This window comes from Salvelinus namaycush, unplaced genomic scaffold (assembly GCF_016432855.1).
Source record: "Salvelinus namaycush isolate Seneca unplaced genomic scaffold, SaNama_1.0 Scaffold316, whole genome shotgun sequence".
NCBI classification, from domain to species: domain Eukaryota; kingdom Metazoa; phylum Chordata; class Actinopteri; order Salmoniformes; family Salmonidae; genus Salvelinus; species Salvelinus namaycush.
Genome location: NW_024060075.1, coordinates 228,849 through 241,538, shown reverse-complemented (window position 1 = coordinate 241,538; position 12,690 = coordinate 228,849). Strand labels below are relative to the sequence as shown.

The window sequence follows — 12,690 nt, the reverse complement described above, 5'->3', positions numbered from 1 at the left end:
CACAAACATGCCTACTGACGCCCACACACATATAACATGCACAAACATGCCTACTGACGCCACACACATATAACATGCACAAACATGCCTACTGACGCCACACACATATAACATGCACAAACATGACTACTGACGCCACACACACATATAACATGCACAAACATGCCTACTGACGCCACACACATATAACATGCACAAACATGCCTACTGACGCCACACACATATAACATGCACAAACATGCCTACTGACGCCCACACACATATAACATGCACAAACATGCCTACTGACGCCACACACACATATAACATGCACAAACATGCCTACTGACGCCCACACACATATAACATGCACAAACATGACTACTGACGCCACACACATATAACATGCACAAACATGCCTACTGACGCCACACACACATATAACATGCACAAACATGCCTACTGACGCCACACACATATAACATGCACAAACATGTCTACTGACGCCACACACATATAACATGCACAAACATGCCTACTGACGCCCACACACACATATAACATGCACAAACATGCCTACTGTCACGTTCCTGACCTGTCTTATGTTATTTTTGTATGTGTTTAGTTGGTCAGGGCGTGAGTTGGGGTGGGCATTCTATGTTTTGTGTTTCTATGTTTAGGTCTCTTGTAATTAGCCTTATATGGTTCTCAATCAGGGACAGGTGTTTGACGTTTTCCTCTGATTGAGAACCATATATAGGTTGGCTGTTCACACTGTTTGTTTGTGGGTGATTGTCTTCCGTGTCTGTGTCTGCGCACCACACGGGACTGTTTCGTTTGTTCGTTCGTTTGATGTAGTCTGTTCCTGTTCGTGAGTTCTTCGTGTAGTTATGTAAGTTCCATGTTCAGGTCTGTCTACGTCGTTTTGTTATTTTGTAAATTCTCAAGTTTGTTTAGTTTTCGTCTTGTATTAAATAAAAGTCATGTCGTATCACAACGCTGCGTTTTGGTCAAATCCCTACTCCTCCTCTTCGGACGAAGAGGAGGAGGAAAACCGTTACAGAATCACCCACCAACCAAAGACCAAGCGGCGTGGGAGAGCGCAACAAAGAAACCAGGACTCGTGGACATGGGAGGAAATATTGGACGGAAAAGGACCCTGGGCTCAACCAGGAAAATATCGCCGCCCCAAAGCTGAGCTGGAGGCAGCGAAAGCAGAGAGGCGGCGATATGAGGAGGCAGCACGGAAACAAGGCTGGAAGCCCGTAAGTCAAACCCAAACATTTCTTGGGGGGGGGCTCTCGGGTAGTTTAGTTGGGTCAGTCGGGAGACGTGCTAGCCGTCTGGTTAAGACAGTGCCTACAGCACGCACAAAGCCTCCTGTGCGTCTCCAGAGTCCTGTGCGTCCTGTTCCTGCTCCCCGCACTAGCCTTGAGGTGCGTGTCTCCAGTCCAGTACCACCAGTGCCTACACCACGCACCAGGCTTCCAGTGCGTATCCAGAGCCCTGTTCCTCCTCCACGCACTAGCCCTATGGTGCGTGTCTCCAGCCCAGTGCCTCCAGTCCCGGCACCACGCACCAAGCCTCCTGTGCGTCTCCAGAGCCCTGTACGCACTGTTCATTCTCCCCGCACTCGCCCTGAGGTGCGTGCCCTCAGCCCGGTACCTCCAGTTCCGGTACCACGCACCAGGCCTATAGTGCGCATCGAGAGTCCAGTGTGCCCTGTTGTTGTTCCCCGCACTAGCCTGAAGGTGCGTGTCCTTAGCCCGGTACCTCCAGTTCCGGCACCACGCACCAGGCTTCCAGGGCGTCTCCAGAGCCCTGTACGCACTGTTCCTTCTCCCCGTACTCGCCCTGATGTGCGTGCCCTCAGCCCGGTACCACCAGTCCCGGTACCACGCACCAGGCCTATAGTACGCCTTGAGAGTCCAGTGTGCCCTGTTCCTGCTGCCCGCACTAGCCTTGAGGTGCGTGTCTCCAGTCCGGTACCACCAGTTCCGGCACCACGCACCAAGCCTCATGTGCGTCTCCAGAGCCCTGTACGCACTGATCCTTCTCCTCGCACTCGCCCTGAGGTGCGTGCCCTCAGCCCGGTACCACCAGTCCCGGTACCACGCACCAGGCCTACAGTGCGTCTCAGCCGGCCAGAGTCTGCCGTCTGCCCAGCGGCGCCTGAACTGCCCGTCTGCCCAACGGCGCCTGAACTGTCCGTCTGCCCAACGCCGTCTGAACTGTCCGTCTGCCAAGCGCCGCATGAACTGCCCGTCTGTATTGAGCCTTCAAAGCCGCCCGTCGGTACTGAGCCTTCAAAGCCGCCCGTCTGCCATGAGCCTGCAAAGCCGCCCGTCTGCCATGAGCCTACAGAGCCGTCTGCCAGACAGGAGCCGCTAGAGCCTTCCGCCAGACAGGAGCCGCTAGAGCCTTCCGCCAGACAGGAGCCGCTAGAGCCTTCCGCCAGACAGGAGCCGCTAGAGCCTTCCGCCAGACAGGAGCAGCCAAAGCCTTCCGCCAGACAGGAGCAGCCAAAGCCTTCCGCCAGACAGGATCAGCCAGAGCCTTCCGCCAGACAGGATCAGCCAGAGCCTTCCGCCAGACAGGATCAGCCAGAGCCTTCCGCCAGACAGGATCAGCCAGAGCCGTCAGCGAGCCAGGATCAGCCAGAGCCGTCAGCGAGTCATGACCAGCCAGAGCCGTCAGCGAGCCATGACCAGCCAGAGCCGTCAGCGAGCCATGACCAGCCAGAGCCGTCAGCGAGCCATGACCAGCCAGAGCCGTCAGCGAGCCATGACCAGCCAGAGCCGTCAGCGAGCCATGACCAGCCAGAGCCGTCAGCGAGCCATGAGCAGCCAGAGCCGTCATCCAGCCATGACCAGCCAGAGCCGTCATCCAGCATTAAGCCATCATCCAGCCAGGATCCGCCAGAGCCAGCCAGCCAGGATCCGCCAGAGCCAGCCAGCCAGGATCCGCCAGAGCCAGCCAGCCAGGATCCGCCAGAGCCAGCCAGCCAGGATCCGCCAGAGCCAGCCAGCCAGGATCCGCCAGTCATTCTGGTGTTGCCCCTCATTCTGGTGTTGCCCCTCATTCTGGTGTTGCCCATCATTCTGGTGTTGCCCCTCATTCTGGTGTTGCCCCTCATTCCGGTGTTGCCCCTCATTCCGGTGCTGCTCCTTATCCTGGTGATGCCCCTTAATTTAGGTGGGGTTATTTGGAGGGTGGTCATTGTGAGGGGGATAAAGAAGTGGGGATTTATTATGGTGGGATGGGAACCACGCCCAGAGCCTGAGCCGCCACCGTGGACAGATGCCCACCCAGACCCTCCCCTAGACTTTTGGTGGTGCGTCCGGAGTTCGCACCTTGAGGGGGGGGTTCTGTCACGTTCCTGACCTGTCTTATGTTATTTTTGTATGTGTTTAGTTGGTCAGGGCGTGAGTTGGGGTGGGCATTCTATGTTTTGTGTTTCTATGTTTAGGTCTCTTGTAATTAGCCTTATATGGTTCTCAATCAGGGACAGGTGTTTGACGTTTTCCTCTGATTGAGAACCATATATAGGTTGGCTGTTCACACTGTTTGTTTGTGGGTGATTGTCTTCCGTGTCTGTGCACCACACCACTGTGCACCACACGGGACTGTTTCGTTTGTTCGTTCGTTTGATGTAGTCTGTTCCTGTTCGTGAGTTCTTCGTGTAGTTATGTAAGTTCCATGTTCAGGTCTGTCTACGTCGTTTTGTTATTTTGTAAATTCTCAAGTTTGTTTAGTTTTCGTCTTGTATTAAATAAAAGTCATGTCGTATCACAACGCTGCGTTTTGGTCAAATCCCTACTCCTCCTCTTCGGACGAAGAGGAGGAGGAAAACCGTTACACCTACTGACGCCACACACACATATAACATGCACAAACATGTCTACTGACGCCCACACACATATAACATGCACAAACATCCCTACTGACGCCCACACACACACACACAAACACTTTCACACTCACCACATACGCTGCTGTTACTGTCTATTATCTATCCTGTTGTCTAGTCACTTTACCCCTACCTACAGTATACTACTGTTACTGTCTATTATCAATCATGTTGTCTAGTCACTTTACCCCTACCTACAGTATACTGCTGTTACTGTCTATTATCTATCCTGTTGTCTAGTCACTTTACCCCTACCTACAGTATACTGCTGTTACTGTCTATTATCTATCCTGTTGTCTAGTCACTTTACCCCTACCTACAGTATACTGCTGTTACTGTCTATTATCTATCCTGTTGTCTAGTCACTTTACCCCTACCTACAGTATACTGCTGTTACTGTCTATTATCTATCCTGTTGTCTAGTCACTTTACCCCTACCTACAGTATACTGCTGTTACTGTCTATTATCTATCCTGTTGTCTAGTCACTTTACCCCTACCTACAGTATACTGCTGTTACTGTCTATTATCTATCCTGTTGTCTAGTCACTTTACCCCTACCTACAGTATACTGCTGTTACTGTCTATTATCTATCCTGTTGTCTAGTCACTTTACCCCTACCTACAGTATACTGTTGTTACTGTCTATTATATATCCTGTTGCCTAGTCACTTTACCCCTACCTACAGTAAAAATAGTATACTATTTTCTACTTCCTGTATATAGCCATGTTATTTTCTGCTTCCTGTATATAGCCAGGTTATTTTCTACTTCCTGTATGTAGCCAGGAACCGTCTCAGGAACGGTCCACGGTCCGGAACCTCCTGAGACGTTCACGGTCCAGAACCTCCTGAGACGGTTCACGGTCCGGAACCTCCTGAGACGGTTCACGGTTCGGAACCTCCTGAGACGGTCCACGGTCCGGAACCTCCTGAGACGGTCCACGGTCCGGAACCTCCTGAGACGGTCCACGGTCCGGAACCTCCTGAGACGGTCCACGGTCCGGAACCTCCTGAGACGGTCCACGGTCCGGAACCTCCTGAGACGGTCCACGGTCCGGAACCTCCTGCGACGGTCAACGGTCTGAAACCTCCAGCTCTTTGGCCTGGAGTCTTCCCCTGCGCCAATGCCCAGTCTAAGCACGGCGTCCAGTCCAGCTCCAAGGCCAAGTCTTCTTCTGCGTTGGTGCCCAGTCCAGGCACGGTGTTCAGCCTGGGTCCATGGCTGGATCCGCAGGATGAGCGGGTGCTTCGTCCCGCACCAGAGCCGCCCCCGACACTAGACACCCCCCCTAACCCTCCCTTTTTGTTTCAGGTTTTGCGGTCGGAGTTCGCACCTTTGGGGGGGGTACTGTCACGTCCTGACCATAGAAAGCTTTTATTTTCTATGGTAGAGTAGGTCAGGGCGTGACTGGGGAGTTGTTCTAGTTTATATTTTCTATGTGGGGTTCTATGTTTGATTTTCTATGTTGGTGATTTGTATGATTCCCAATTAGAGGCAGCTGGTTATCGTTGTCTCTAATTGGGGATCATACTTAAGTAGAATTTTTTCCAGTAGTGGGTTATGGGATATTGTTTATGTTTAGTTGCCTGTTTGCACTGCATTGTCATCATGGTTAGTTTATTCTTTATTTGCTTTGTATTCGCTTAAGTTTCACTTTATTCATTAAAAGTATGTGGAACTCTACGTACGCTGCGCCTTGGTCCGACCATCATTATTACAAACAACGTGACAATTTTCTACGCCCCGTATATAGCCATGTTATGTTCTACTTCCTGTATATAGCCATGTTATTTTCTACTCCCCGTATACAGCCATGTTATTTTCTACTTCTGGTATATAGTCATGTTATTTTCTACTTCCTGTATATAGCCATGTTATTTTCTACTCATTTTTTTTTATTTGTTATTAACTGTGTATTTATTCCTCATGTCACTATTTTTTTATATATATTTTTTAAATCATCTTATTTTTAACTCTGCCTTGTTGTAAAAGGACCCCGTAAGTAATAATTTCACTTTTAGTCTACACCTGTTGTCTACAAAGCATGTGACATATAACATTTGATTGACTTGATGTATTTAGTGGGCTACCTAACAGTAGCCTATAAATACAATAATGAATTCAATTTAAATTTGTATAACACTAAATACGCAATTATCCTTCCTTCTTTCCCTGGGACTTTCCAACTATCTCAAGGGAATATAACACAGATACCTCCCTCTATCATTAATTAGCTGTTTCGTCACAGAGACGTGTTAATTATGTTGCTATCACTCTGCCATGGCTGACCCGGTGGATTATGTCCTGCTATATCCTATTAATGCTGAATACAGTGTCCTGTTCTATCCTGTTAAGAGAAGGAAGGGGAGGACCATTCTCCTCAGTGAATTTCATCAGAAAAAAATTTGTGAAACATTAAAAAAAGGAGAGAGAAAGATAATAGTTTAACAGTTTTGAACAAATTAATTTATTCAAAACTGAAGGAGAAGTGAGAGCGAGCGAGAGAAACCTAGCTATATTTCCTTCACTTTCTCTTAGCTAGTGAATGCAGCTAACTAGTTTAGCCTACTCAAACACCCGGCTTAAACAGAGAGGGATGCTATGTTAGCTGGCTGGCTATTTAACACTAGAACTCTTCCAAGTCAAGGTAAGCTTTTGGTTTTATACATTTATTGCCACCAGTACTGCATGATTGTAGCAGATTTACTAACGTGTTAGTTCTAGTAGCTATGTTGACTATGACGTTAGCTAATATGGTGACAACGATGTAGGCTCTGTGTAGTGGTTAGTGGCTATGATATGAAGGTTTGGCTTGGAAAGTTTTTGTGTTGTGCGCTGAAGTCAACAAGCAAAGCGGAAAGGTGAGAGGACGAGAGTGCGTAGAAGTGAGAAGTAATATTACAACGAGCAAAGTGATCATGCTGTTTGTATGTGGCTGCTATGAAAGTGAAGTGAGTTTGCGTGTGATCAGGGGTGTATTCATTCCGACAATGCTGTTGAAAAACATTTCTGAAACGGAAGCATACAGAACGAAACAGGGATAAACATACCTGAATTTGTCCAATAGAAACTCTCGTTCGCAACTGTTGGATTAATGATTACACCCTAGATCAGCTAGATGCAGGCAAAAGTGTGCAAAACGTTATTGAATGTGTCACTGTTTGTCACCTTGATTACTAAAAAATGTATCTCGACCTGTGCACCTACATTGCAGCAACCTGACGGAAAATTTTAGTATCATGTAGTAGACTAAACATATCCATGTTACATTGAACTGGGTGAATGGAATATGAATGACAGTCATCCAATATGCTGTAATAGAAATAAGGCCATGCTCATTAAAATAAAAAAGTATCCTCCCTCATCTTAAACACCACTGGTGTCAAGTATGATATGTCATTACTATATTGGTATTTAGCAGGATCCCATTGGAATCAGAGATGTCAGTGCCTCTAGTCTCTCACGTCAGAAAAGCTGCAGAAGAATGATGAATAAATGTATGAATGGAACAATGACAATAGAAAAGAAGGAAGGTTTTAGATACGAGTAAAAATCCCATATAAGGAAACAACATTATCTTTTGACAAAGGAAGCCATTTTGTTGTGGTTGTGGTCTGTGAAATGGCATGAGAACGGATTTACAGAAGAACAGGGTTTACAAAGACAAAGGTTATGTAGAAAAGCCTTAACTGATTTTCTTTGTGGTTGGCGGCGCACAAACCAAGTTTCCCACAGCAACGTGTGGTGACATGCGTTAACGTGGGGTGTTCCGTGTCATTATGTATCAGAGGCTGTGTGTGGACACACGTGTGCGTGTTTGTGTGTGCGTGCGTGTGTCCATGTTTGTGTGTGTGTGTGTCCATGTGTGCGTGTTTATAAGTGTGTGTGTGTGTGTGCCTGCGTGTGTCTACGAGTGAGTAGTACCGGTGCCGAGGGAAGAGAGGAGGCCAAGGCACCATTGACCAGCACGTGAGACAACAAACATCATTATCCAATTACATCAAGAATTACCTGCTAACAGAGACTCACCTGGGAAACACAACTCATTAGCTTAAGAATTACAGGCCTAATTATCACTCGCATGTGAAAAGCCACTTTGGTCTCAATGGACATGGCTGACTGGCCACCCAGGCACTAAAGTGTGACATTCCTACATCAATTTAAGGCCTTTGAATTGGATTGTCTCCAGTCCCCATTGGACAGGCCAATCCACACACCTAGGTTGAGAAGAACCAGTAAGGGCCATGACCTGCTGTGACTCAGCAGCAACTGATCAGCTTGGACATAACACCAGCAATTAAACATGTCTGGGCTGGTGTAGCTCAATGGAGGAGATGACTGGCTTTGAGTTCATTTAATCTGTGTGTGTGTGTTCATGTGTGCGTGCGTGTGTGCGTGTGTGTATTCATATTCTGTAAACTATGTGCAATATCCACCTGACATGTTTTCTGCAACTGCGCCCTGCCCTCTAGGCATCATCAAACAAGCTTTATCTGTGATCTCAGAGGGTCGCCCAATCACAGAGGGTTTTCACTGACCCAGAACAACCTGAGATCAGCTGCTGTGTGTTGTGCTACCATTGGATGTGTGGTGAGATTAAAAACGTATCGATCTGACCGATTCCGTTCCCTCATTCGTTCTGCCCCGAGGTGACGAGGTCACAGAGGTCTAATCAGCAGCACCCATACCGTCCTGCCATTGATTACACAGTGGTAATCACACCTACGTAGACAGACAGAGAGAGAGAGAAAGAGAGACATATATAGACATAATATGACATTTGTCTTTATTCTTTTGGAACTTGTGTGACCATTTCACTTGCTTTGGCATTGTAAACATATGTTTCCCATGCCAATAAAGCCCTTTGAACTGAATTGAGAGAGAGAGAGCGAGACAGAGAGCGAGAGAGAGAGACAAAAAGAGAGAGAGCTTTATATAGCAAATGACCTTCTGGAGTTTCCCTAACAGAAGTAACCCTGGGTAATGCCTGACAAGCAATACCATGACATAACTGACTGCTCCCTGATGTAGTGCCCTCACTCACTCACTCACACCCACACACACACACACACACACAGCTATGTGCCAACCCTTCTGGTTCTGTTGTGATCTCTCTGTGCACCATGACCCCTAGCAGTCACCTGTGATGACTCAACCAATAACACGCTGGTTCCAGTCAGCTCAATCACAGTAACCTGTGATGACTCAACCAATAGCACGCTGGTTCCAGTCAGCTTAATGGTAACATGTCACAGAAACCCAACAGAGAGGTGAGCCAAACGATAAGACTTCCCCAGCCCCATAGGTAACACCAGGTCAGAACTAAAATAACTTGCACAGAGGGATAAATAAAGGGGTTGTATTGTATAACATATTCTCAAATGATAGATGAGGCTGGAAAACAATCAATAGTCTCACATTGGTTTCACATATTATGATGCAGTGCTGCTATGTTTCGTGACATGGTTGTCCACTGGACTGTACTGTCAGTGGCAGAATGTCTCATGTGGGTGGGTGTGAGACTGTGCCTGTCGGAAGATGGTGTGAATAAGTAACTCACTAATGACAACATTCTCCGATACATATTATATTTAAGGGAACAGTAATTTAGTCCCAGGCGAAGCCATAGTCCCTGGTTATTTTTTATATCCACTGTAGGGGCTAGGCTATATCACCTGAAAGCAATGGATGGTTGAAAGCAATATGTCAGAGCCTACCAGAGAACCAACTCAGCGTTGTTTATTTGCTAAGAAATAAAACAAGGTTAAGCAGACATCTATGTCTGATTGAGGTGTGCAACCTAGGCCGAAAAATGCAATGAGTCAAACATTCTGACTCGAATTTTATTCATGCACGCATGCCAAAGGTGTGGCAGTTTCCTGTGGCCTACTCATGCTTTTTGACAGCGGCCAGGGTGTGTGTCTGCGCCTTTAAGAAAACAGAGCGCAAACTCTTCAGCTTGTGACGTGAACACGTTGGCTACGTACTGTGGGCAGGAAGAGAGCGCGCGGTGGCCACTCCACGAACACAGACATTGCACAAGGTTCAAAAAGCGGTGGAGCTCAACATGTCACATTTCTAATGCTGGGTCACGGTCGGAACCCACCCTACTCTCACACTGAACTTGCGGATTTGGGCTAAAAACTACGTCCAGAGGCACAACGGCGTCGCTACCTTCGGTTTGAAATACAGCAGGGCTGCTAGCGGACGGGGAGCGCTTTCGAGAGGAATCAGAGACGAGAGGGGACTGTTTTCAGAACCATGAGAGAATACAAAGTAGTGGTGCTCGGATCCGGCGGAGTTGGCAAATCCGCATTGACTGTGCAGTTCGTAACTGGATCCTTTATAGAGAAATATGATCCCACGATAGAGGATTTCTACCGAAAGGAGATCGAGGTGGACTCATCTCCTTCCGTTCTGGAGATTCTGGACACAGCGGGGACCGAGCAGTTTGCCTCCATGCGAGACCTGTACATCAAAAACGGGCAGGGCTTCATCCTAGTCTACAGCTTGGTCAACCAACAAAGCTTCCAAGACATCAAACCAATGAGGGATCAGATCATCCGAGTGAAACGGAACGAGAGGGTGCCGATGATTCTGGTGGGGAATAAAGTGGACCTGGAGGGCGAGAGGGAGGTCTCGTCCGGGGAGGGGAAAGCGCTGGCGGATGAGTGGAATTGCCCGTTTATGGAAACTTCAGCCAAAAATAAAGGCTCGGTGGACGAACTGTTTGCAGAGATTGTCAGACAGATGAACTATGCTTCAGCACCAGGTGGAGACGACCAGTGCTGCGCGTCCTGTGTTATTATTTAAAAGGAGAATCTGAGTGGAGAAAAAAAAAAAAATTAAGTTTGAAAATGGTGAGTTAGCCATTCCTAATATTAATGTAAAGTTAAACCAACAAGAATAGAGAACTAACAAAGTTTAGCTTGAAGACAAAAACAGACAATACTTTGGTGTTAACATTTTGAACAATACTTTGTTGTTAACTGTCATTAGTATTGGAAAGTGTCGTACTACTTACTATGTGTTACACACGCTTAGAAAATACAGAAATCTCATCGATACCATTGTTTACATGGCAGAATACTTGAATGTTCTGGGAAAATAGTTACAATTTCAAACTGGCACTTGCATCCTTGGAAAACAGTTTGCCCGGTGCAATGTTGAGATGTTCTCTGAATCGTTCAACGCAAACGGACGTTCTATTTCACCATATATTTTTTTTGTGTTTGGAGGTTGCAGGGAGGCTGTACTGTTGAGTTCTTCTTCGTGGCTCACCCTGGTCTTGGACAGAATGAGGGGAGGAATTCCACAGGGGAGGAGGGGAGTGGCCAAGCAGGGAGGGCGGGGCCACTCTTCAGGAATTCCGCTCGGCAGGAGTATCTTTACAGCAACTCAATGTACACCATTGATGTCAACATAAATGTCAGATACAGAGATCAGCTGAGTTAGAAACCCCGGTCTCTTGCACACTCAACTGTAACACATCCCCAACGGCAAAGACTTTGAGACTGGGACCTGAAACGCTATGGATATTTCTTTTATGAAAAGTGGAGATGACTAGAAATGTATATTTTATTAATTGCTGCACACTTGTTGTTTTTTGGGGGAGTTGAGTGTTCGGTGACATTTCTCCCACCCTCATGGAGTCATGTTCTGTGGCCACCACACACAAAGTTGATATTTTTCAAAGTCAATGATGTTAGAATTGGACAGCATTTTTGTGGAGTGTTATGACGAGTGTCACCCACTTTTTTTTTTTCTCTCTCCTTCAACGTGTGCGAGGACCTTACTTTAGTGACGGACGGACGGCGACCCGACCACCCTTGCATCGAGTGCCTTTCCAAAACAAATCAGCTGTTCAAATTCAGTGCCAACCAGAGTGTCCACAAGAATCCCACAACATGGCAATCCACAAAGTTCTTAACTGTTGCTCTGGATAATCTCTTGAGGGTGGGAGAAGAAGAAACAATGAAACAAAAAGCCTTTTGATAAAGGAATGGTGGTTGTCTTTTTGTTTTGGCCTTATTGAAAACTGTTTTTTTTTTGCAATTTCTCTCATGGGTTTGGCCAAATGTAAAATGAAATACACAGGTACTGGAACCACTTGACTTAACCACACCAAGCGCTTCTTCCAGACCACTTAAATCAAATGAATTCTATGTTTGTTTTTAAAAGAAAATGTGATGTACCATTGAAAAATCTAACCCGATTGTAAGTTTCATTTCAGACCAGCCTTTTAACAGCTGTCTGTTTTGTTTTCAAAATACTTTTAATACAAATTGCATTTTTTAAGACACATTCTTGTTTTCTCTCTTTGTACGTGTTGTTTCAGTTCTCTATCAGGTAAATCAAATCCACTATTGAGCAGACTGCTCTCTCTAGGTTACCAGTGAGGCAGACTGCTCTCTCTAGGTTACCAGTGGGGCAGTCTGCTCTCTCTAGGTTACCGGTGGGGCAGACTGCTCTCTAGGTTACCAGTGGGGCAGAATGCTCTCTCTAGGTTACCAGTGGTGCAGACTGCTCTCTCTAGGTTACCAGTGGGGCAGTCTGCTCTCTCTAGGTTACCGGTGGGGCAGACTGCTCTCTCTAGGTTACCAGTGGGGCAGTCTGCTCTCTCTAGGTTACCAGTGGGGCAGAATGCTCTCTCTAGGTTACCAGTGGGGCAGACTGCTCTCTCTAGGTTACCAGTGGGGCAGAATGCTATCTCTAGGTTACCAGTGGGGCAGACTGCTCTCTCTAGGTTACCAGTGGGGCAGTCTGCTCTCTCTAGGTTACCAGTGGGGCAGACTGCTC

General features: G+C 47.1%; 1 protein-coding gene across 2 annotated transcripts; it reads left to right on the top strand.

Moving 5' to 3' along the window:
• Positions 1–9,874: 9,874 nt before the first annotated feature.
• Positions 9,875–12,195, top strand: LOC120039985 (ras-related protein Rap-2b-like). 2 transcript variants are annotated; one of them, XM_038985301.1, is made up of 2 exons: positions 9,875–10,751; positions 11,137–12,195. In XM_038985301.1, the coding sequence occupies exon 1, from the start codon at positions 10,153–10,155 to the stop codon at positions 10,702–10,704; it is 552 nt and encodes a 183-aa protein (XP_038841229.1). In that variant the 5' UTR covers positions 9,875–10,152; the 3' UTR covers positions 10,705–10,751; positions 11,137–12,195. The 2 variants fall into 2 exon arrangements, with proteins under 2 accessions (XP_038841229.1, XP_038841227.1); XM_038985299.1 differs by having other exon boundaries at positions 11,130–12,195.
• Positions 12,196–12,690: the final 495 nt, after the last annotated feature.

What these genes read in the sequence shown, in the direction of transcription:
- LOC120039985 (XM_038985301.1), top strand. Translation starts at nt 10,153, where the DNA reads ATGAGAGAATACAAAGTAGTGGTGCTCGGATCCGGCGGAGTTGGCAAA.